This window comes from Chaetodon trifascialis, chromosome 13 (genome assembly GCF_039877785.1).
Source record: "Chaetodon trifascialis isolate fChaTrf1 chromosome 13, fChaTrf1.hap1, whole genome shotgun sequence".
NCBI classification, from domain to species: Eukaryota; Metazoa; Chordata; class Actinopteri; order Chaetodontiformes; family Chaetodontidae; genus Chaetodon; species Chaetodon trifascialis.
Genome location: NC_092068.1, coordinates 12877307 through 12904492, shown reverse-complemented (window position 1 = coordinate 12904492; position 27186 = coordinate 12877307). Strand labels below are relative to the sequence as shown.

The 27186-nt window shown below is 40.3% G+C and overlaps 1 protein-coding gene across 7 annotated transcripts in view; it reads left to right on the top strand.

Annotated features, from left to right (window-relative positions):
- The first annotated feature begins 7465 nt into the window (after positions 1 to 7465).
- The window catches only part of adgrb3 (adhesion G protein-coupled receptor B3), a 116870-nt gene continuing 97149 nt past the window's right edge, over positions 7466 to 27186 (top strand). For all 7 annotated transcript variants that reach the window (XM_070977386.1, XM_070977384.1, XM_070977381.1 and 4 more), the window contains exons 1-2: positions 7466 to 10617; positions 12195 to 12963. In XM_070977386.1, the coding sequence (XP_070833487.1) occupies positions 12210 to 12963 (754 nt within the window). In that variant the 5' untranslated portion in view covers positions 7466 to 10617; positions 12195 to 12209. The remainder of the gene's footprint in view (positions 10618 to 12194; positions 12964 to 27186) is intronic.

The following is a 27186-nucleotide window of genomic DNA, read 5'->3' as shown; positions in this document are numbered from 1 at the left end:
AACTAGCTCTAGCTACAGTGCAATATGAGCTGATTATGTGTCTTCTGCACAGTAGTGGAAGAAGTATTCAGGTATTTTATATAAAGTATTAACATTATTAACAAAATATCCTAATGCAATATATTTATGCAGAATGGTCAGTTTCAAAATTACATATTATATCACTGGATGTTGCAGCTCCTTAAAGGTGGAGCTCAGTATAATTACTTCATATACTGCTGGTTCGTTGGTTAATAATCTAAATCTGTCAAGCAGCTAGTAGCTGTCAATTAAATGTGGTGGAGAAAAAATTAAATGTTTACTTCCAAAATGTAGCAGAGTAGAAGCATAAAGTGCCATAAAAAGGAAATTCAGTACGACTAGTTACATTCCACCACTGCTTCACCAATTGCAGAAGGTGCTAAGATTAAGCCTTTAGCATGTTATCAAATAGCTTTAAGTATATTTGAGACACTTTTACAGGGTTGTCGTCTTAATACGAGTCAGATGGAAACGCTGAAAGGTCAACACACTCATATAGCTGTTATTAGCTTAATTAGCTAACCGGCCACAGCTGATCACATCCGCTAGTGACAGCTGTCATTTCAAAAGCTGCAGACTGGAAGTAAGAGGTCTGCTTTTGTCCCCACTGTATCAAATCAAGGACTCGTTATTTCAGTGATTACGTTGAGTTTTGGGTGGTAAATCTGTCTGTGAGCATTGTAAATGATGTGCTGTGCGAGATCAGAAAGCATATGGGAGGCCAAGTAACAGTAACTAAGGGGTTTGGTTTGTGTTGCTTAGAAATGATTTATTTCAATCATTTAGACAAGTGAAACTGTGCCACTTTAACTTTATGTAAGTGTTTTCCTTTTCAAACATTGACCTGCATTCATAAAACACAAGTCTTACACCACGTTTTGATCCACTACTGCATATCCACCCACTGGCATGTGGGCAGTCATCCTGGTAAAGAACCTTGTGCTGCTGGAAAAAAAAAAATAAAATAAAAGCATATCTGCAAGTGGAAATTAGTAACTGAGTTGTGGTTGTCCTGTCGACAGCAAATTGTTAGATGCTTGAAAAGTTTCTTATCAGTTCATTTGAGTGATTACGAAAGAATTTCACTCTCCATTGTCTGCCAGGGAGGCTAATTATTTTATCACAGACATTTTAATTAGCTGTATCTCAGAGTTGTCCACAGAGCTACAAAAGCTACAATAGATAGAGCAAATAGTGCATGTGAGGCTTTTCATAGGAAAAAAAGCAAGCTTCACATAGAAAAGTACAATGAAAATATGGACTGTGCAGGATGTATAGTTCATATTTTCTATACAAAGTCTCTGCATGACATTTTTCCACGTATAGAGTACATCTTCAAGGAATGTCAATACTACTGTAGAGCCCATCTCACAAGGCAGTCAGCAGTTGCATGAATGTTTGAGTTGTAAAAGACTCACCAGAATCTGATTTCTACATACAGCAACATCAGTGAACAGATGAATGTGATGAAAGGATTGTGCAAACACAGTGAAATCATCAATAAATCCACTGTTCAGCCTGAGATTTAAAATTTTATTCACTTTACTGCAGTGGAGCAGATATCAGGGGTTAATAGTGAAGGTGACAGAGATTGATTGGTGGCTCGTGATTGATTAGTGAGACTACAGCCTACAGGAGACAATGGAGCACGCTAATGCCAATAACAAAATGATGGGGTTAACTCATATTCTTCTCTATTACTAATGACGAAGCAGCTCCTTCCCAGGCATCTTCAAGATTGTCAGGCTTATTCTATCCCGCCCCCTCACTTCCTCATCGCAGGGTAAAATAAATTATAGACAGGAAAATGAAAATGTGGCAGGTGATTTGTCGGAAAGATAGTTTGTTATTGTGTGCGTTCAGAATTGATAATTGCCAAGGTGACCTATGATCTCCTTGATTAACAAGGACACAGCTCTATATCCTGGCTGCTGCGGGGCTATTTCCAGAGCCCTTTGTCAGCATGATTTCTCTGCCTTTTTGTACTGAATGAAACACACTGATACGCTATCTGTCATCCATATTTTGTTCCCTATACTACAAAAAAAAAAAGAAAAAAGAAAACCCTGTGAAATTATAATGATTTTTTTCACAATTTTCTCCTTGGAATTTTAACACCTATAACGAGGGAGGTCGTGAGTTGTTCCACGTTAAATGAAACATGCCATGACTGCAAAGAGTGAGTTTATTTTTATTTTTTTAAGATCTGCCAATTTGTAAAATAAAGCATGGGTACTGTAGGTTTAAATCTGTCATCCACCCCCAGTGTTAAGGATGAAGTTTTCAAGTCAGGAATGCTTGTCAATCCACAGTGTGGGGGCAGCGGCTCATGGAATATTTACACAGCCAGAGAGGGGGGGGGGGGGGGGGGTTTGTTGGAGTCTGAGGCCTGGTGGTTGTAACCACATTCAAAAGAAATGGATAAAGGCCCTGAGGATTCATGCAGTGAAGCATTGTCTCTGGCAAGAAAAAAAAAAAAAATAGGAACAATGCTGGGAAAAAATACCTTGATTTAAAATTCAGTTCTAAACCCAGGCATGGAAAAGGCAAATAGGACTGTGAGTGGAATGTAAAGCTGAGCTGTATTCACCAGGCTGGCATAGTTTAGGTCATGCATGCATGACAGGCCCGACATATTTTTTCCCTGAATGATAAATTCCAGTTAAAGAAATTGTGCCTGTTGAAGCTTAGTGGTATCTTGTTCCAATAAGGAAGTAGGTTTCTCCGCTATTGATTTCTACTCACATATTCATCTTCTCAAGAATCACCCAAATTATGCCCGGTTTCTTACCCATGTATTAAAAATGAAAGTGAATTTATTAATATTTATAGCGAGCCATATGGTAAACAAGTAACTCTGTGGCTGGGAGATTTGGTCCAGTTTGGTGGCGTCAGCATCATCTCTCTAAAGGGCGGAATCTGAAAAGCAAATTCCTTTGAGTAGACAGCAGAATGGTATATTTGACATCAAAAGGACCTGGGAGGGAAAGTAATGAAAGATGCGGATACAAAGCATGCTTGTCATGGGGATTATCCAGTTCTGATTGGCTTTCTTGTGACTCTTTTAGCAGCCACTGATGAAACAAGAGATTGCTCTTTAAAAGTTCCTATAAAGTGATAAAATGGTAAATAGTTTGTTTCACTTTGTTCATAATTATGCATATTATCAAGTTTCTCACCAATAAATACCAAAAATATGATTAAAACAGCCCAATTTCCATAGCTCAGCAGTGCCAGTGTGTGTAAAGATTACAGCCAATGATACCGTAAAAGACTCCTGAACCCCTTCATTTTCCTCCACCCCTCCCATCATATAAAACCTGCAAAATTGCAATTTTCAGCAGCAATGTAATATGTTGGTGCATGTCTTGGTTTGCACCTGCAAAAACCTTCTTTTCATGATTGTGCCTGTTGGCTGCTGTGCATTTATTTTCGAAGAACCAGGATTTGTGATTATTTCCATCCGAGCATCCTGCTTCTTCCAGAAATATGTCAAACCGCTGAGGCAAGACAACATCAATTTCTCTGTGATTGTGAGCATTACATTCAAGCTTCAGAGGCTTTGCTAAAGCAAATACTGACCACTGTGTGTGGGTGTCTGCTTGCTCAACTGTGCACTTAAAGTTATTTTACAATGATTAATTAAAGACAACATCCACACTGTTGGAGCACCCGGACACATTTTAAGCCACGTCATCTTTACTCCACACGTTCCATTTGTTGTCAATACACACGTTTGTTACTGTCAACTATTCAATCAATACACTGTAGATTTAGTCCTAAAAGCCCAGCCATCCAAACAAACTAGCCACCCTTGAGTAAAGCCAAACTCAGTTAAGTACTGTGTGTTTATTTTACCCCTGCGCAGCAGCTCTATCACTTTGATTTCCATCCCCTAAATAGACTCATCAATGTCACACTCAACATTTCGAGTTCAAGGTTCATCTGTGCTTCTAGGTCTTCCACCTGACAAAAAGGAGCAGCAAGGGGTTAAAAGTAGCACAGTCACCGCTGTTAAAAGATGAGATCATATCATCACTATAAAGCATTTTTACACTGTTGACTAACTGACTTTAAGATTTATCTGATTACTGTGAAGACGCTGCAGGGGAAGAGGCACAGTTACATTGAGACTGCAAACACCATATTGTGCAGACCTTGGCCTAATGTCTCTGAGCGGACATTTTCCAATACTCTCTTCTTACCGCTGTCAGTGTCAGAGTGCAGTGTGTCAGTACGCTATACATTTCAGCTCATTAATCAAGCAAGGTTATTCTAAGTGTAAATTTGGGTTTGAGGTGGAAGAGTGTGTCTTGGCCAATGAGGTTGAATCAAGTGTCAAAACATTTGAAGTACATTTTTAACTAATAACTAATATTAAAATAATGATCTATGTTTCTATTTTAATGTTTCAGGCAATTAAATGTTTTTAAATTTTGATAAAAATGAACCTCTCAAACCATGATTGATTGATAAATAACCAGTGAATAAGTTATTCAATTGCACACGTTTGACAGATCATCTCCTAGTGATGAATTTCAGTTAATAAAGGACTCATTTTTATGGCCTTTTGCTATCCCGGGGGGTCTCAGAGACAGAATATCTCACTAAGTATGACAATAAATGCAAATATGTAGAAAGTGATCTACATTGTTGCTGATGGTTGTAAGAAAAAAATCAAAGGAATAACAGTATCAATCTTCTCTCAGCATTGTATTCGAGTAAACTGTAGTTTCTTTCATTATATTAAAATTCAAATTGGGTTGCTAGCAAGAATAAATGTGGCTAATAATGCATTGGTATTGACTAGCAAGAATCATGTGTGCTTAGGAGTCAAAAGGCTCACATGCCACACATGGGAAGTCATTTTGATACATCGATTGCATGTGTAGTATATCTTCAAAGAGCCCCAACTATGCATCTTTTTGACAGACATTGATTATCTCATACAGTTAACATACATTTCCCTTTGCACTCGCCTGAAGTGTTTATGATTGCCATACAAGAAGAAGTGCAAGAACTGCCCTCAGCACTTAACCTCATCTCGACTGCACCACTCCACAATTTCTGCAACAGTTTTTAATTAAATATCAAGAAAAATGGGAAAACAGCCCTTGAAGGGATGCAGAGAAGTGCCCATGCTTTAATTTGTTAATAGAGCTGTACATCATTAGTGTAATGATCGCATCCAACCATAAGACACAAACCTGTATACACTGAGACTGGCTTCCAATAGACATGACACATGAAGAGCATTACTGCAAGCATGAATCCATGATGCTAATAGTTTGTGAGAGTGTTAAAAGAGTCAAAGTGTTTGTGGATACCTGCATGCTCACAGTGTGTGCAGATATTTTCACAAGTTTCTCTGGCATTGCCATATCTGTGAAAGTGATTATGCACTTCTATTCGTGTCTCAGGGTAGGTTACAGCTTCCTTATTTAACCATGTTGCTCTAAATAGTATGAGATCTGGGAGTTCTTCCTGTGAGAGTATTGTTTTTATATGAAGCCCGCAAGACTAAAAGACCCTTTGCAAAGGTTCACAAGAAATATTTAAGAGGACTAAGAGTCAGAGATGCCAGCAGCTCTGTGAGGACGTGCTTAGCCACAGTGGTGCTTTGAGCTAAATGCTAAAATAAGCATACTAATATGCTGATGTGTAGCAGGTATAATGTTTACCATGTGCATTATTTTAGATTAGCTTGTTAGCGTGTTAACATTAATTTTGCTAATTACCGCTAAATACAATGAGGATGGTGGGAATGACATTAGTTTTGGTCATAACACAAAGGATTGACCAGATTAAGATTTTGACCTGATGATGGCACTGCATGAAAAGACAGAGGGTGATCAAAGTGATTAAAACAGCATGAGTGAGTTAACTAAATTTTATGGTAGTCCATCCAATAGTTGTAGAGACATTTCTGCAAATGTCAACCTCATGGAGGAGCTGGAGGAAGAGTCAGGGGATTAATTGCATAATTAGTATTCATTCATTCATAGGATTCATTCTCTGAAGACTATCTGCTACGAATTTCACAAAATCTATCATATATTTGTCAAAATATTTAACTCAAAGTCTGAATTCTTGACCTCTTGGTGGTGCTAGAGGACGAGTCAGGGGATGACCAAATTCAGAAGGACTCATCCTCAAGGGACCATGAATTTCTGTGCATTTCATGAAATCTCCTCCAGTTGTTGTTGAGAAACATTGCCAACCCTAGAGCCACACTGCTTTTGTAGAAGAAACAAGGGTGACATCTTTTAGTTCAAAAGAATCATTAAACCTAACGATCCATGTACAGGTGTGTGATACAACCGGTATATACTGTAGAGGGTAAGGCAGATATACTGCTTCTGCATGACAATTTGTGAGAGAAAAAGTAGCAGTGCAGTTGCAAAGAAACAAGAAAATACTCTCATATCTGACCATTAAAGAAATGCATAACTTCTGGAATGACAAATGGTCTAACAGCGGCACAGAAAAGCAAAATAATTCAGAACCTCAAGGAAAACTTCTTTCAGACGTGCTCATTTGGGGTTTACCAATAAGTCATCCAGCTGAGATTCCAACTGGGAAGAGCCCATTATCACTGTGTTCAGACAAATGTAACATATAGATTACCTGGTGGTGACTGAGTTGAGTTGAAAGTCTGAATATATTTCACTGCCGCTTGCAGACTTTAGCCTATCTGCCTGCATATGTGTGTGAGGGAGTCTGCCTGCCTGTATTCATTGGTAAGCACAAAGAAAAGCCATATTTTTTCTATGAGAGTGAGAGTTCATATATTCTTAAAGGAGTCATACAGTAATGATTCATAATGGTTGTTACGATCAATAGACTGATGTTTATCACATGATCAATAGACTGATGTTTATCGTACGAGATGTTGTAATGGACATGAATGCTGTAAAACTGCCATTATATCAAACAGTCGTACTATTCTACACTCACACACACACACACACACACACACACACACACACACACACACACACACACACACACACACACACACGTGTGAATGCCGGCTCAGTCACACAAACAGGAGCAGGTGATAATAGGGCTATTCTTTATGCGAGGTCATGAATAATTCAAAATCCATGTGCTCAAACAGATTCTTGAGTTGACAGAATAATATGACAGATTTTGCAACTGCTATCAGACGAGAAATATCACAACTGTTTTCGGAGATCCTTGCTGGGGATAAATTGATCTGCTGTGTGTGCTACTACTAAGCTTTAACCGGATTCAACATCAAAATGTTTCAGCAAATCCCCAAAAGCTTTATGAACATATATTTGTTTATAAATATATAGCTCCTGCCCTGGCTATTCAATCTGCTGTACACGTAGACATCTGACATTCCTTCGATGTGAACATAAGGCAAATTACTCTTCAACGTAGTTTCAAACCACAACACAGACAACATGATGTCATTTATGTTGTTTATTCATTTCTAACTTTCCAACCATTGCAAGGAATAGATCTTTTATAGGACATATTCTGTCATTGTACAACCCAGATTCCAAAAAAAGTTGGGACGCCGTGTAACATAAATAAAACAGAATGGGATCATTTGCTAATCCTGTTTGACATATACTCAATTGGAAACTGCACACAGACAATGTAATTAATGTTTCACCTCGTCAACTTTTTTTTGGAAATAGATGCTTTTTTCCAAAAACAAGTTGGGCCAGGAGCAACTAAAGACTGGGAAAGTTGTGGAATGCTCCAAAAACACCTGTTTGGAACATTCCACAGGTAAACAGGCAACAGGTGAGACTATCATGGTTGGGTATGAAAGGGGCGTCCGGGAAAGGCTCAGGTGCTCACAAGCGAGGATGGAGCGAGGTTCTTTGGAATCTGGGTTGCATCTTGTTATTCATTTTCCTCTCAAATACCATTGCAAGGAATAGATCTCTTGTAGGCGATATCACACTGTCATTGTAATGGCTCAACGATGCTCACCTTCCACTCTCCAGCTGACTCATAGACGTGTCATTCTTTGTCATTCAAACCAAGCTACACAAAAAGCGCATTTCTTCGTGAATTTCATGTTTCCCCCTGGTTGCAAAATGGCAAAACACGCGGTGTGCCATTTGGACTCTGGAAACATCTTTGCAGAGGAGAGTGATGGCAGCATTCCTAAGTCTTGGCAAATGGCCTCCCCATGAGTCAGTGGAGAGATACTCATTGTGTTGTCATTGTTCAATAAGGCTTTGCAAGAATTTCTTCCACCTCTCAGCTTACTGAGCCAAAAGCTCCCAAAACGCCAAAGTCTTCATTATGGCCATGGAAAGCGGGCTGGCTCGAGGTCACCCCTGATGTTCCACTGGCTGCCTGGGGAAGACTGGAATTAGGAAGCTACAGCAGTAACAGGCCACAGCAACCAACTGCGCTGAATGACTCCAATCTCCTTTATAAGTTTGGCAACAGATTAACAATGTTGTAAACGCTGCTTGGTACAGGATGTTGGGGATATAAACAAGTTCTTTCAGATTCTCACACTGCTGTGGCTGATAGTCTCTTCTGGAGCATTCTTTGGAAAAGGCTGGCTCACACAAACACTTCACACTGAAACTTCCTGGAAATAAATAAACAAATAGGCTCTTCATGCAGCATCTGCTCAGATGGAACGCATTCAGTCAAGGCCTGAAAGAGACGGCCAGGCTAATGAGAGTTAACTGTGCACAGCAAAACGATTAGAGCAGCTGACCCAACCCTCCACAAAAAGAGAGAAAAAGGGGAATTAAAGAGGAAAAAAAATGCTCAAATCATTAAGAGGGAACCATTGTTTCTGTCTGCACTGACCAATCTATGGTCTCCCTTTCTGAATATGCAAATATCTCTGAAGATGCAAATGGATGGAGCTCCAACATGTGTGAAGGTCACACACATTCATTTCTCATTCAAGGCTGTAGGCCTATAATTATGAATCTGATGCTTTATTTGCAACTGACAAAAAGACCCACCTATGTGAGCAAAAGCCCTCCATCTTCAATGGGAAGGCAAATGTGATCAGCAGGCGTCTCAGACGACTGTGTAATTCCCCATGCCCGTGTCCATCATCGTCCCATTCTCCCTGTGAATTCAGCCAATAGGCAATGAAGGCTATTGCAGAGCCATTGATGCTGCATTGTCAGTGACCAACTGCTGAAGCCTGGAGGTAACACTGGGTTTAATTGACTGTTGATTGCTAAATGAATGCCTCAGTGAATGCCGGGGCAAAGCATGTGAATCAAGGTAAGGTAATAAAAGCTGAAGATATTCTTTGATTTGTCAGATATTGCTCATAAACTACTCTTACCTGGAAAACACAGTATACACATACGCATTCCCCTGAGAGAACACGGTGGAGGAAAGAAAAAACAGGTCTAAGACGCACCTGTAAGGTGCCAGACTACACTAGAACAACTTTCCAAAGAGAGCACAAGTTGCACCATAAGCATTTGTTGTTCCAGCAGCGTGAAGGCGGCGAACAGGAGGATGTGCAGCGTACTGAAGCCCACAGCAGCAAGCGGCGAAGAAATGAAAACACCGTCAGCCATCAGGAGAGAAGGGGAAAAATGACCGAGCACACCGTCGAGCTTTCATGTCCCACCGACGGAGCGCACGGCTTGTAATTATGATCATGTTATTCTCATTCACTCCACTTTCCTTTAAAAAAAAAAAAAAACAGGAGAAAAAAAAAATCAAAAATAAAAGTCCATGAAATATTCCTGTTTTGGAGAAGCTGCAGCAGCAAAGCGCGACGTTGTCAGAACACAAGTGAGAGAGTCCAGTTGGGGTGAGGGGGTGGGGGTGGGGGGGACCCTTTTGACTCGAATTAAGGGGAGGCATACATGAGGGAGGGAGGGGGGGTGAGGAAGGAGGAGGGCAGGGAAGAAAGTATTGGCGGTGCCAGACGCAGCGGCAGTAAGAAGCGTACGTACGTGCTTTATCTTAGCGGCTGAGTGTGTGACGTGATATTGCAGCCTGCTCCTGGAGCTCTGCAAGCACCGAGCAAAGCGCGTCTATTCCTCTCTCTGTTGTAACTCACTAGCCCCCCAACATCTCACATCCACCCACTACGGATCTTTTCTCTCTCTCTCTCTCTCTCTCTCTCTCCCTCCCTCTCTCCCTCTTTCTCCCCTTGTTCCAGAGGGGGGGTGTGCGTGCGCGACTTTGCCGGAGAAAACATATCAGTGGGAATAGAGACGTGGAGTCTGCCGAATTAATTTATGGTAATACTGTAAAATTTGCTCTCTTCTTTTCACCACTCCAAGAATTCTTTTTTCTCTGTGTCTCTCTCGGTCTTTCTACCCCCTTCTCGCTCTCTCTCCCTCTCTCTCTCTTTCTTGGTGGCTGGCGTGTGTTGTTGCGCTCCGTTTTGATGGGAAAAACCCAGAAGAAGAAGAAGAAGACCGGGGGGATATGAGCGGGCAGACCGGAGTGTAACGCATTTTATTTTCATCCTTTGAACCATCTTGTTGCGCCGGACTTGTGTTGTCGGGAATGGGGAGTATCGATTCACTGGAGGGCTGCAGAATTTATTTATAAAGGATGTGGTCAAGTATGTTGGAAAAATAGCCATAGCTTCCGCAGTGTAAGGTAAGATGATTTCAACTATTATTATTATAATTGTTATTATTATTGCATGGAGCTGCAGCTGAAAAGCTCATTTTCATATGTCATCTGTCAGTTAAAGTTGAGCCTCCCCCCATGTTTAATATTTGCCCTGTCCATTCAACATGATGGCTTTGGAGCTTTCATCCGCACGCATTAGTCCAGGGTGCTTAAACAGATGATTTTTAAGAGCTGATCTCGCTCTTAAGAGGCAAAAATCACTTTAAAGCGCCGAGCGTCGAACTGACACTGCATGAGATGCAGCCCGTGTCTCTGTATTCAGATGTCCTCTCCAGACGAAATTGCTCTCAGAAGCCCCGGCAATAAAATCAGCGTCTCTTGACGAGCGATTCCTCGTCTCCAGAATACTGATTTTCGTGCAGTCTTTGCGGAATCGCGCGGTTTTTATCGCGGCTAAAAGCTGATTTCACTCCACGCTTCTCCCACAAATCTTTATGTAACACACACATTATCCTAATGTGGCGTGACGGGCAGGTTTTAGCACCCAAAAAATAAATTCAAGGGGGAGAAGTTGGAAACATGAGTGCAAATTTATCTATTATCTGGACTCGGGTGTCTGTAGCCTGCTTAGGATTTCAACGCCTACACACACACATGCACACACGCACACACAGACACACACACAGTTTGAGACACGCACGCACACACGAACGCTCTGCTGTGACACTGCTCACAGCTGCATTGCCTGTAGGATTAAAGCAATCAGGACATCGCATTGCATTCTCTCTCTCTCCATCTCCCTCTTTCTTCCTCTCGCTCGCACACAAACACGCTGGCGCACGCACGCATGCAAGCAAGCTCAGACACACACAAACGCACACACGCACGCACTCACACAGGCTGGCTCTTTATCAAATTGCATTGTCAAATATGTCAAGCCCTGAATTTCGGAGACATGCAGGTCGTGTTAGTGGAGCGAAAGCGCGCAGGAGGAGAGGAGCCGCGGCGAGCCGGCGGACGCAGAGACAGCGGCAGCTTGGATTCGTCTTCCTCGCGTTATCTAACTGTCGTGTGAAGAAACAAGACTAAATCACGAAGAAAACAGCTTGATTGGAGAGAAGATCCGGTTTATTGCGTAAAATGAGCAGTTCCATACCCACAGCACGCACTGCACTAACTTGGACTCCTTTCACTGTTTGTCCCTTCATGTGTCACATATTCTAAACAGCTATATTTTAATATCTCCGGGGATTGTGCCATACACAATACGACCCAATTATAAATGTCTAAATGACTCACATTATTGCACCCCCCCCCCCCCCACCCCCTCTGTATTAAATAAATAAATAATAATGGCCGAAGTAACCACAAGGTGGCAATGTTTGCACAAAGTATAGTAATGAAGGAGGCAGGATGGGGATGCAAAAGACATGTTGCTGAGGTCAATGTGTCTCTTTTTTTTCCCTTCCATTTTCATGGTAGCACGTCATAAGAAATGTGTGAAGCACATCAATCACATTTGATAGAGATCATCTATCATGCTCCCTGTGTCCTCAGCTTTAAAAATTGCTTGCTGTAATTCTCTCCATCTCTCCTTGCAGGCCAAATGACATAGGATGAAGGCTGTTCGAAACCTGTTGATTTATATATTTTCCACCTATCTTCTGGTTATGTTTGGATTAACTGGTGCCCAAGATTACTGGTGTTCCACTCTGGTCAAGGGGGTCATTTATGGATCATATTCGGTGACTGAAATGTTTCCCAAGAACTATACAAACTGTACATGGACACTGGAGAACCCAGACCCTACCAAATACAGCATCTACCTGAAGCTATACAAACGAGACTTGAGCTGCTCTGAGTATTCTTTGCTTGCTTATCAGTTTGATCATTACTCACACGAAAAGATCAACGAGTTGCTGAAAGTCAACGAGTCTATAGTGTACCTGTGCGATTCAAAAAATATTTATGTATTTTTGCTGTATGACAAGAATTTCGTCCAACTACGGAGAGTTTTCCCTTACGATTATAACGGATTGACCCCACAGAAGCTGGATGAGGAGGAGAAGTCCATTGTGGAGTTTTTGGTGTTGAATAAGGCGAGCCCCAGCCAGTTTGGGTGTCAAGTGCTTTGTACGTGGCTGGAAAACTGCCTGAAATTAGAGAAAGGGACAGTGGAGACGTGTGGGATTGTGTACACAAAATGCACATGCCCTCAGCATTTAGGCGATGGAGAATCAGAGAGTATGCTCATGCTCAACAACGTGGTTTTACCTTTAAATCCACAAACGGAGGGTTGCTTGTCACCCCAACTACAGGCTGGGCAGATCTGCAATCTGAGTGCAGAAGTGAAACGGCCTCCTAAAGAAGGTGAGTATCCTGTCGTCTTTCTCCTTTATGCTAAAACAGATGTAGACTTAATGGACTACTGTATGCATAGATAAGATAGTCATCATGTCAGTCAAATGTGCACGTCAATCACTCCCCTCTCTGCCCTTATTGCATGTTTGAAGTGTGATGGCCCATGAAACAAAGAGCACACATAGATATATAGACTGCAGTTGGCTCAGAAATGAGTCAACTTCAAGAACAAAGCTGCCAGAGGAGTTGGGTGTAGTAAAGACCACAGCAGCACAAACCAAACCACCTAAAGGGGGGTCTTTCGTTTGGTTGGACTGAATTCAAAATGCACTATCATTGCTGTGAATTTAAAATGGCTGTTTTCCTACACATCAGCACACAGTTAAAATGGCTGCAAATCCAAACAGAATTTCTGTGTGTTATACATTTATGTCAGTGTCATCCTTACAAAGACCAACAGTGGCCAACATGGACACATCCTTCGCTCTTTATTGGCATCCGCATCACACTGGGATCGTGGCTGCAGCAGCGTCACACTGCTCATGCAACGGGAACATTTAAAACTTGTGGATAAGACTTAAGAGTTTAGTGCTTAATCAAATCTGCAGCAGCTGATAATTAAACATATTTAGACTGAGATGAATGAATGAAAGAGTATTAGCCTTTTCAAAGCTGTTCTACTATACAGGGGTGCTACTTGCCCAGTGTTGCCATAGAGCAATGCAACGTGTTTTCACTGTATGTTGGAACTGAGCAATAATTAACATGTAGTCAGGAGGAGAAAATACCATCATCAGTACACTTGCTTGCAGTTGTAACTCACACGTGCATAATTGCATACATGTAACACTCAAAGGCAGTCAGCTGGATGAGAATTTAATAGTAAATGGTTATGATAAGGTCATAATAGTTCTGTTCATTAGTGTTACCAGGTAGCAGGGGGAAGTTTTTGTAGTTAACACACTTGTGTAGTGTTTTGAATTACAAAGGGAGCGCTTCTTGACACATAGCTGCTTGCATTTTAACAGATAGCAGAGCAAAACCCCAGAGGAGTATGCTGCATACTTCAGAGGTGAGGCGCGTTTACCGTGAGACACAAAGGAGGGGCATTCATCACGGCACACTGAACCAAAAATAATGAGTCAACCTTTCGATTTTTGGGGGGGAAAAATAATGATAGTGGGAATGTTATGGAGCTTTCTCCCTTGTGGCACTTACCAAAATAACAGTTGCGATAATAGCACTGTGGAGAACAGGTGGCAGTTTTCTAATCAAGAACAGGTGAACATCGACTGCAGCGGTTCAGCTGTTTGGTTGACTCCTGCTGCTACATCACATGTTCTTGAAGCAAACTAATGCAGGTTTTTTTTTCTGGAAATATTCTACCTAGATACTACTATGCCTAAGGTATTTTCAATGCTTTTGTAAGAGTTACTTTAGCTTCAAATTTTGCTGGACGAGTGGATGATGAATTCGTGTTGAGTATCGTTCACCTACCCTTCCACTAGAGCCCTTAAGCAATAATGCATACAGTTTCTGATGCAAATTACCATCGCAACTCACCCTGCAGTCAAGTAGCATGTGCAGTAACACCAGAAAGTATGACTCAGCTGTGTATTTTTGTCAGATCTGTTCATCATTTGCGGAATCTCGTGTTCAAATCTCAAATATTACCAGGAAACATTATGCCCATTCTCACAGAGAATTCTCTCTGCTCCAAAACAACATTTGACATTTTTCTATCAGCATGTTAATAACAGCTTAAGAGCACAGCTTATTTTTTTTTCCTCTCAGAAGATTTTCCACAAGCTTCTATTTATAGGGTTGGTTGATGGGAGGTTTGAATAAATCCGTTTTCATCTGGATAACGGGGAGATCACCGCTGGGTTTTAAAAGAGCACTGTGTCTCCGGTGGCATCATGGTGACAGAGTGGGTGTTCCTGATGAAGAATAAAGCATTACAAACAGTCGACAAGGGCTCCATTTGATAAAATCGCTTGTCTTTGATCTTCTCAGTTCCTGGTAGAGGATGGCTTCAGAGCACATCAAAGAAAAGCAGGGCTGAAGGTTGTATACTGCAGCCATGCCACTGAAACGCCCCACTAGAGTTTCACACAGACTGAGGATAGCAACATTTTAAAGGTTAAAGCTCTTAACTATTTAAGGTGATTATGTAGACAAAGAGACAGCCCTCATGCCTTCATATTGTGGCATTTTTGAGCACCACAGTGACACAATGAAGTCCTTAACGGATGTACTACTCGGATGAGTCATTTATGCAGTTTTATTTTTATCACATTCTTCCCATTTCATGAATAAAAGTTGTAAACGGAGGCAGCACAGTGGCGCAGTGGCACTCACAGCAAGACAGATTTCATTCTCTGTCTTTTTGCTTTCCTTGTGGCGTGTGCTCGTGTGGGTTTCCTCCCACATCCCACAGATGCAAGTCAAGTAGGCTGATGACTCCGAGCTGCCCATAGGTGAATGAGTGACTGTCAGTTCGGTGATGTTTTTGTGACGAGTCCTGACTGTTTTTGTGAATCCACTGAATGCTCAGAGTAGCCACAGCTAGTGTGAATCAGAGTTTTGGAGTAGACAAATGAAAAACAGCTGGAAGTAAAAGGTATGTAGAAAATGTTTTAAGATTCACTACACTGTCAAAAATTTCAATTTCCCTGGTGCATTTATTTTGAAAAGAGGAATCAAGTGCATAAAGAGGCTTTCAGTCACCAGACAGCAACTACCGGCAGACATTTTTAGTATGTTCTCACTGAGATATCTGCCCTTTCCCCGTCCAATCCTGTGCAAAGGCTGCTGTTTACATGTGTGTGAGCTTAAAATCCTCAAATTCACAACGCACTGTTCAAATCAACCACAAACTGCACTTGGCTCCGGGAAATAAGCAGCATCATGAGGCATCGTCTTGCTTTGAGGCTCAGTCTACTGGTTTGTCCTTGGCTGAGGGCAATCTGAGTTTTTTCATGCAAACATTATTTTGATTCTGTCAGATATTTCAGCTCATGTAACTACGCTCATCTCTGCCCCCACTTCCTATTTCCGTATTGTCACTGACTGCTGGGTAATAGTGGAGAAAGATGACAAACATGACACTGACATTTAGATGCTTTCTGGTGATAAGGGTTTATAATTTGTTGTCAAACCTGAGAACGCTGTAAAGCTTAAGCTCGTGTGTATGTAAACTATTCGGATAAATATTTAATGAGCCTCCAAATTCATTCTTAGCACAAGAAGTAGGTTAGAAATGACTGTGACATCATAGATTTGAGCTTCAGTCCTGTTTTTCACTAAAAGAAATGTGGTTGTTTGACACAAAACTGTATGCAACAATATAGCAATTCTTTGTGTGGATATTCCAGCGTTATTTAACAAGAGTGACAAGGAGGGAAAGCAATTTCACATCCATTCGCTGCAAATATCAAAGTTTTTCATATTATCGAAGAAACAAACCCACTTTCAGAGTAAATGCAAATGCTTATTTGTGCAGCTGCAGATGCGTATTTGATCATTACAGTGTCTGACGACACAGAGCGTGTGCCATGTGGGAAATGGCAATAGGATTTTATTGGCAAATGAAAAGTGTGTGAAGCGTTCTAATGCACTGTCACCCGCCAAAGTCCTGAGCACTGCAGCAGCTCAGCCTCGCTGCCTCACATAGTGAGGCCTTTTATTCACTTTGGATCTCAGTCAAGTCACTCAGTAGTCACACTGCATTATGCTCACCCCCATTGTTCAGTACACTTGGAGGCCATTTTAGTTCCAATTCAGTGAAGGAGAGAGCTCAGCTCAACAGCACAGAATCTGTTTGTTTTATCTTAGACATGCATTATTTGTCTTTAGCTATTGTAAATATCCCACGTCCCAATTCCCCCTAAAATCCTGGGCTAAATTATTAGACCTTGTAGCCTACTGTAAATATTGTCCCCGTGTTCAGCTCTTGGATTTTCAGATATAGTATTTTCTCCCTGGTTTTGTGGCTGAGTCTTCAGTGTTCATTCTTCTGTACTCAACCTCCTGAGGCAGCTTTGCTGAGAAATGCCAAAGAAAGTTGTTGAGGAATGACAAGGTCAACACAAAAAGCGTCATAGACTGTGGGGCCCCTAAGAATCAGCAAGAAAATGCCAGGCATCTCCTTTGTCCATTAGCTGCGTATTAAATGTTGTCTATTCACGAAGAGAGAAAAAAAAAAGGCACGTGGAGAAATTAAGTTTTATGCTGTGATCAATGACACAGCTTCAGTTTTGTGAAACACATATAGAAAATTGCTGAAATGAGGTCAAACATTACACCAAAATGACTTCAGCATCTGAAAGACTAATTGTTTGCAAAAGATAATGGAGTCTGGAAGTGAGTGAGCTGTTCTTTTCTGTGCGTGACTCAAAAATATACATATACGTATAAACTGTATATTCTTCAAATGGCCCAGGTCGCTGTTTCTGGGTATAAAAATTCATGAGGCTCTGAGGTGACTCCTAAGTCATTTTACACAGTGAAATAAAACCACAAAAACTGTTGCCATGTTTAAAGTTCTGCTTAAGCCACTCACACTGTCACACATGGATGCAAATGGGCTCTTTGGAACCACAAAAGTCTCAGTTTTCCAACTATTACAAATTTATGGTGCAATAAAGTATAGGGTCCACCACATGAGGCCTATGGGTTTCACTTTGCACGGCAAGTTAAAGGATTAAAAAGCTCAAAGTTGCACAGGTATGTATTATACCAAATCATACTTTCTGAGAATTGCTTTTTAACAGGCTCCGAAAACCTATTTTCCCAACAGTTTTCTGTCAGAGTTCAATTAAATATTTCACAGGGCTCAATTAGAAAAAGGTCATGCCATGTTTATGATCTGGATCAAAATCTGATGAGTCATGAGGTTTTTTGCAGATGTTGTTCTGGTATTTTGTTCAATTTCAGTTGTAAAGCATCACTTCCAGTTTAGTTAATTATTGTTAATCATCAGTTGTGGCTATTTTGAAATTTCTGTCATTATTTCTAATTAAAGCTACTGTAAATCTACCTTTCACTCGAGGACCAGCCTCGATGCTAACGATGATAACCTGGCAGTGGGTGGATGCAGATCAGCTGTGTGGTTCATTTGACATGGATTTGTGATCTGAGTCTTGAGGCTCCGTTTCAGCAGCATGGCAATTGGAAGTCAGAGTGATAACTCTCCTCTATACCCAGACTGTGTACTGCAAACTGCCTCACAGTAAATTAAAGCTTTGTGTTGTCACAGCTGAACTGCAGACAGGATGCAATGAAATGCAGTAAGCCCGGAAGAAAACCTGGAATACAATTTAAAAAGTGTGGACATGATTTATGGTTTTCAGGCATCTAGAAAGGGGTTGCACAGTAAAAATCTGTGACTACATCGCAAAAATGACTGCATGAATAAACCTAAAGTTAAACTGTCCCTCAACTGCAAAGAAGTGATGTTGTGGCTGAAACTACCTCCAAATGAAAAGATGCATTTTTTGATGATTCATCTCGATCTGAAAAAAGTAAAGGCACATTGCTAGCTAAATGTATTTAAAATATCAAAAGTACAAGCCAATAGTGCAGAAATATTGTCACTGTGAGTGTTATATTGCTACACATTCTATTAGTGTACATATGCATTAATGCATAAGTAACATTATACTGTTGCAGTTGATTGGGGTGGAGCTATTTGTGGGCCATTTATATATTGTTGTATAGTTGAATCTATATCAATGCGTCATAGTTTATAAACTAAAATATTAATCTAAAAAGCAACTAAATGTAGTAGAATAAAGATTATATTTTTTCTGAAATGTAGTGAAGTATAAAAAAGAACATGACATGGAAATACTCAAGTAAATTACAAGTACAGTTACACATAACTATAATACTTGAGTAAATGTACTTAATAAAAATCCACCACAGTTACGTATCAGAGCAAAGCAGCAGTATTTGCTCACAAAGGCTCAAACCTACATTTCTCACATTAGTGCATCAACCCATCTCCATCACTCCTGCAGTACCACAGGGGCGACGAGTCCACATTTTTAACTTTACAGCCGACACTAAATACAATTGCAATAAAATTTGCGAGTAACAGTTGTTGCCTATAATAACGTCATATTACAGCAGGAATCGTAATCAGAGTAATGGGTTACGTAATGCAGCGTCTAAAGCTCTGATGTGAGGCAGCCACACCTCTTGTCCTCAAAACTGAAGCACTTCTCCGCTAAAATCCTGCATAAACAATGATGAAACATGCATGTGTGATTTACTAGCGTGCGTATTCCACCTGTATGCATGTTTCTGTTATGAATTCTTAACAGTGCTAAATTTGTGTGCCTGTACATCCACGCTGCACCAGCTCCCACAACTACTCATAAATTCTTCTTGAAATGCCACAGATTCGCCTGTTTAGCATTCTAGCTCTCATTCAACTCAGCTTTGCCCATTAAATTAAAATAACACGAAGCCACAAATCTAAACCACCACCACATTGCAGACGGTGAAAATGCTGAACTGAGGCTGGCTTAATACACTGAAAGTTTGACAGTACAAATGAAGAAAAGTACTGGTGAGACGTAGCAGTTTTTTAACCTGTCACTACCTTATCTGCTTAATTTATTGTGCTTATGCTGAAGAATATGCAGTTACCATCAGTGTTTTTTCTAAATCTTATACTGTATTTACACATGTGGTCCATCCTCTGAATGCTTGCACTGTAGTAAACACATGAGCTGTTAAATCATTAAGGGTTTTGAGTCAGTGCATAATGTATCATGTGCAATAAGTTAAAGCACTTCATATTGAAGATATTGCAAAGAACTTGCTTTGCATCTGATCATGTAGCACACTGCTGCAGCATCAGTTTTGTCATAGTAGCGTGTGCATGGCTGAAGCTGATTCTGTTCTTTGTCAAAGGCTCCATGCAGTGTGCTACTGTGCTGTTTAATTACCACTGCAGCAACACATATCGGACTCATCGTGAAACATTTCCATTTGTAATTGCACGTCTCACTGCGACATCACAGCACCCAGACTCTATTTTGCAATTTATGAGTTAAAGATAAGTGAACCTTACAAATCAAAGGAATCGCCACTGTTGTGTTCTTGTTTCCTTTGACTTCAAAAAGGTTTCTATATGAATGCAAACATAACAATAATGAGTCTCTCTAGATGAAGAAGTCTGTCTCATCTTATTACACAAATTAGATTTCTTTTTTTTACATATGCATAATTCAAAAGTAACCACCATTTTTGATTTCCTGCCATATAGAGAAGACGATACAGTATTCCTGCAGGCTCATTCAGGGGAGAAGAGGGAACACCATGAACTTCTTTTCATTATATTCAACTAAAAGTGTGTGTGAAATGAAGGTCCAGTAGCTTTGCTTCACAGCAGAAAGGAGCAATCCCGCTTATTGTTAAAACAAAATTGAACAACAATTGTGATTCTCATATGACAAATTCATTTAAAATGCAAAACCCTTCAGAGCGGGCCTCAACAACCGCGCTATTCATCCCATTAAGAAACGACATTCACACGAGTCTGTTACAGCTTTGCTCTCCAGTCCTGAAGTGAGGGCGAGTCTCTGAAGCTCTTAGTGTGGATAAACACTGTCAGATGTCGTGAACATTTCTTGTCATTTTTTTTTTAATAGGCTAAAAAAAAAAAAAAAAAATCATATTCTAACTTTTGTGTGGGCTGGCTTAACGTGGTAAATTTTATCAGGCCCTTGTTGTGCAGTGCCAGAGATGCTAATGTAAATTATGCACCGCTTTCAGCCTCTCGGTTGCATGTTCCTGCATTTCAACCCAGTTAGTTTTGGCCTGTCACTGGATGGCTATTTCAGCCCACAGAGGAGAGGCATTTGCATAAACATCCACCCACAAAACCTGGCAAATGAGTCTGTCACTCAAAGACACTGTCTATGTGGTAAAGTGGAGGCAAAATCCAATTTTTTTTCTCGAGGGGCTTCTGTATCTGCTCCCACTGGCGGTTTCTGCAGAGAATGGCAAGTGCCCTCATGTAATGGATACTGCCTTTAAAATGAAATGTTATACCATGATCTAGGGCAGCACACACTTACATAATCAGTGCGGCATAACAATATCATGTAGTCTACACAATCCTCAGGGACTAAGAATTTTAAATGCTGTAAGAATTTAACATCAAAACTGTATTTTTCATGACAATATTAACCATGAACTGGTACCATAGCAGCTACATTCAGTGGGAACATATCGTGACATCTATTAGACCTCAAGCGCTGCTATGCGAAACATTTACTCTGGACTGCAGTTGTATGGTCAAGGCCATGAGCTAAAAGTGAATACCACTCAATAATTCACATATATATCCTTTAATCTGAGACTGCACAGTTTAGAACTTAAAAACCGTATCTTTGTCAGGATCAGGAAAACCCAGACTGAACTCCTGACCTTTTGTCTCTTACTCTTTTTGTTTTTATCCTTTCTACGTAATTAGCATGGGCAGGGTTTCTTCTTGTTACATTAGACTAAATTAGAAGCAATGATGATATAAAAACAAATAAATAAATAATATTTGAACTTCCTTTGTGGCCAAGCCTTCACTTTGATGTGAAACCAACCCAGCTGAAAGCAACTGGAGATGAACTCTTGCTCTGTAGAAGATGTGAAATAGTAAAGTGAATAAAACAACAAGCATTACATAATGTACTATAGGACAAACAAGTACAATAAAAGTGGTTCATCCAACTATGTCAGCATTCAGGCAAAATGAGCTTGTCTTAACAAAGGTGCTCTTGTATATTAGGCTTATACAACAATGCTCGAGGAAATGAGCGACATGATGAGGCATTGTCTTGCTTTGAGGCTCACTCTACTATCTTGGAAGGACAAGGCTGGGTTTTGCTTTTACGTAAGTGTAATGAAAATAAAGGAGGATTAAATTTAAATTCAACAGTGAATAGTTTTCAGCTTTTACAATACAGGGCCATTCACTGCCCACAGAGAAAGCAGAGCCAACACACAGTCTTTTTTTGACTACTTCATTTCGTTAATTTGTCTAATTGGCCCTGTTTGTATGGCTATAGGTGTCTTTTGTGTTCTACATGCCTGAACAACACAATTGCGTCTTCTTGCTGGTGAACAATAGAGACATTGTTGAAATCGAGTGCAGAACTGTTCTGTCAGTCCTGTATTAGGGTTGTGTTTTTCTCTAAAGGTGTACTATTATTAATTTTAAACTCCTAATTTTCAATGAAATGTCTTTCAAATGGCAGCACTAATGCTTTCCAGATGCATGATGGGATATTTCAGTAATGGCCTTCATGAAGACAGCTGACATTTGCTTGTGTCGCCTGTATGGTTCATTGTTGTTATTCAGCTCCTCTCACTGTAAGGAGAAGTGTTATGCAACACGGAATGAGATTCAGAAATTATAACTCGTGTGCCAGATTGTCAGCTTGTCTAAAGCTGTCTGTCCTTCAGAGCACAGACAGAAATGACTCCAACTCAAATATTATTATTATTGTTCTTACAATAATAATAGCAAGTCAGGTAGGTGCAGTGATCAATTATAAAATACAGTGACAACTTGCATAATCAATATTGGAAGAGGTAAATTTATGAAAAGTATTACATGCAACAATGTAGACAGACATTTCTAGAATTAGTTAAACAGTGGAATTGTAATTATGTGGCACTAAAATTTCTAATTCCATGTGACTTCAGTTTGTTTTGTGCTGGTATTAACTTCATGACCCCAACTTGTTAATGCAGTTACAGAAAACAGGAGGATGGCATTCTTTTGACTGCAGGTATTTTCTTGTTGGTGCAGTAAAAAAGTGCAAGTAAATAATGACTATTCTTTGGAAACATTGACGTTTGGCAAATCCAGATAGCAATCAGACAATTTCATCAAGTCTGGACACATGGGAATTTAATTTTACAAATCAGATTGAAACCACATTCATGGCGGCACTGGAAATCTGATTTGAGGAGAATTTGTGGATACCGTGTGTCTGCCTATTTAAATCAGATTTCAAACTGTCCTTTACACCACTGGCAACCAGCACACAACACTGATGTCACATTCAGAGCATCGTTAGCCTGCCAACACTGCTGCACATCTTAAACTCATCTGTCACTGATGCTGTCTGGTGCGGTGGCAGAGTTCTGCACCACAACGAGATATTTCTATGGCACGAAGGGAGGGACGATTTATCTTGATGCATTCATCTGGCCTGCAGCACGCCGGTCAGACTCTGGTCACACACCTACACACTACTGAGTCCTTACTATCGCTTAACCATGCCTGGACATTCAATTCCTTATTGATCATGGACAAATATCAGTGTTGACAGCTAGTTCTGAAATTGACTTGGAGACACAAATGTGATTTTCAAGATGCCTGCATATTGTCTTTTTGCAAGATTACTTTGTATTCTCCGTCTTTGCTGCTGACATAAATGTACACTACTTTACCTGTGGAGATCATGGTCTGGGCCTAGCAATACCATCGCATGTAACCTATGTAAGTTGTGTCCCATTTGTTAAGGTTTGGTCGCATTCAAGAAACCAAAAGGCCTCAGTTAATGCAGCAATTCATTCGAAGTCTGAAGTCAGTATTCCCAACTTCCAATCTAGTCCCAGTGCATCTGCTTTGGAAAACATGGACGCCCGCAGCAGACTGTCATATGGCAAGTCTCATATGGCAAGACTCTGAACTTCATAAGCATATTAGCACACTTTAAAGGAGGCAGGAGGAGTAGGCTGGTACCACATGCTCGCAAAGAATTACATCAAGCACAAATCATCTGAATGGGAATGACAACTACAATGTTATTACAGCACGTTTCACAACACAACAACAACAGGTTGGTTTATCCTGAGTTCCAAGCACAGTGGATGCAGCAGGTTAGGGGACGATGGCGGTCATGGGAATTGATGTTTTCACCTGATGGTGGTGCAAGTTGAAAAGTCAGAAGCCGGTAGCATTCATTCTCTGGGGACCGTGAATACCTGTACCAAGTTTCAGGGCAATACATTGAATGGTTGTAGAGATATTTCATTCAGGGCAAAGTGGTGGACCGACCAATCAACATTGATGCTGCCATCAGTAAGGCCACAAGAAATAACAGTTTAAGTCTGGTTTTAGCAACAGGAACTACTTGGTTAAGGTTGACTGTTGCCCATTCACTCCAGCAGGTAAGTGTGCACAAAGCACTCACTTGGTTGCACATCAGTGCTGGAGGGGATGTAGGCTACAGCTTAGCAGTATGCTGCTAAAGTGGTTACTAGAGCATCAATCCCATGTGAAAATGAAATGCAATTCATTATGCAGACTTGAGTGCATTTGAGAAATATGGCATAGTTTGCTTTGCATGATTGGCTAGTCCCAGCTAAAGTTAGCAGCCATCCCTCAGTCCAGCTGTTGCCTTCTGGCTCGCTAGTCGTGACTTATGATAGCATAGCATCCTCTTCAATATTGGTAAGGGAGAGCTGTATGAATCTTATGGCAGTGAGCAGATCACTATCATAGGGTACATATAGTTAATTTAGTTTGATTTGTTCAGGTGGGAATTATAATTGATGATTTTTCCTTCATGGAAATGTATGTAGGTTTAACTGAATAATGTGTTCCCTCTTTCATATGACCATTTCAGACTAATTAAGGAATGATGATAATGATCAGGCAGTTAAAGTTGCTGATCTGTGCGAAGCAGGTAAAAAGAAGCAAATAGCCTACTGATGATTCACACAACAACATAATAATGGCTAATCTAGCAGATACAACTGTGTGATGTTAGCACAGTGTCGTGTGCTCATGCTGCTTCCTATACGCTGTGTTTGAAATGACAGCTATTATGATGTTGGCAGGTTCCTTTCATCTGTTGCTTTATTATCCACAGGCTCTAAATGAATTTGCATCATCGATATAGTCTCTTTATGTGGATTTATGCCTCTTAAAATGTTAGGATGAAGCAGGCACGATTCAGCTCTTTTTCAAGAACAACAGCAGCAGTGTAGAAGCTCATGCAGAAGTAAGAGAAGGAGTCTGTCATTTTCAAAAACCATAACTACACAAATAATTGACATGAAAATCTCTACATAAATATACTGTACTTACCCTAATACAGAGTGGGAGATTACTGAGCCACAAAAACTAATTTAGTGAGGTTTTAAAATAATTCCCCTAAAGTCTTAGAAAATGTCAAATTGCAGAAAATTGCATCATTATTTTTTTTTCTGAGGAAGGAGCCCCATGGCCTCTGCTCTTATTGAGCCCCTCCAGAATTTTGGTTTGCATGACGCCCCTGCCATGCTGTCACTGCCCCAAGAGGACAGCCTTTGTTTCCAGCATTAAAAGTGCTCAAATGAAGAAGCACTGTTTCTGGCAGTCTGTATCGCAGATAATCTAATTGCTCTACTTGAGCATTTAATATCATAAACTTGCTCCTTCCTTAAATAACCCTTAATTGTTAATTTACTCACAATGTCCTTGTAGTCTCAATGGCAGCGTCAGTGTGAGTTCTCTAAACACAGTAAAATGAGCAAATCACACTCCAGCAAATTAGTGAAAGTCTGCTGCAGGGAGACCTATCCAATCGGCCAATACAGAAGATACATCAGATGGTTAGAAGCTCTCTGTAGTATTGTATTAAAGAAAAAGAGCTTCAGAGCACAGGAGTCATAATGAAATGTGACAGATAAATCAGAAGCACTTGGGAGATGGCTTTGGATTACTGAATCAATACTGTACCACCACAGTGAGTCCAGACTTCCTGGACCTGCTCTGTTTTAGTAGAGCCCCCCAGTAAAAGCCTTCAGTTGGGTTTGGGATTTTCTTTAATCCTCTGATGATCGCTGCTCTGCATTTTGTTTTTGTACATAGGTCCCATGACAAAACAAACTGCAGCATGTTTAAAAAATAAGAGCACATATGCAAATGAAGTTCTGAGAAGGCACATCACTTGCATGTCATCTGAGATCAATTAATTAGTTCTCAGAAAGTCTGCAGTGGCACAGGTTTCTGTCACTTCACTTCTTCACTTTGCTGTAGAAGTGTCCTCAGGGAGTATTGAGTACATTGCGACATCACTGTGAGGGGCGGTTACAGGTGCAACAGAGCATAACTCTGATCAACCTCTGATGAAACATTTTCTGCTTGGTGGAAAATTATAGCTTAACCGTGTGGTAGAGCTGACTATTATGCAAATACAATCAGCAGGGTGTGCAGTATTTTGCCATTGCTGTATCAATGGACACTTAAATACTACAGTCAGTCGTTGAAGACAAGTGTCGGATTTATGAAACAGAGTTAATCTGTTATTACAGCCCTATACAATGTCAACTCATGACTGGATTATGCAAGAGGTCAACCAAGCATAGTGTGTGAGTATTGGCGTTCCTCTCTGTGATGGTGGAGGCGTCTGGTTCAGTGTGAGGCAAAGCACATTCCCGGTAACTGTAGCCATGCCTTAGTTACCATGCTCCACGTCATTTTCGGACTTTCTGGTTATTTGAATTTCATGCATGACTTCTTGCAAAGCTGATATAAAATAATTTCTTTCTCTGTGATTATTAACAGCAGTAATAGTAAACATTCTGTAAATGCCATTCATGTGATGTTTTTTTTAAAGTCAGTTTAAGCACACTGATGCATATTAGTGGAATAATAAAAACAAATGCAAATAAGGCACATGAAGGAATGGTAAATTAACGATAGACTGACTGTCAGAAATACAACATTCATTTTGAATATTAAAAACATTATACTTTGTTATGCATCACAGACTCATTATCGTACCTCTTGTAACAAACGCTTTATATTTACCACTGCAAGTACATTAATCATTGCAGTTTATTTTAAGCATTACAAGTCTAGTCTAGTACAAACTAGTCTGCTACAACAGACTTACTGCACTTAGTATCATTTTAAGATAGTGTCTACTAACTGCTTATTACTCTAAATGGATTTGACATCTGTTGTTGTGAACTTTAATTTGTTAATTGCTAAATTGGCCTCTATTACACCATATTCACCTTTCACCTCTAGACAAAATTAAAGAGTAATCGTGGCTCGAGTTTCCATTTTTTTCCTCAAACATTAAAATTAGGTCCTATTTCCACAGTTTTTGCTGTCTTCTGGGTAGTGTGTGCCACTCCGAGCATGATGTAAATCAAATATGGCTGCCATGTAAATTCTGCGTTCACTTCTGTAATCTGTTTAGTCTTTGATTT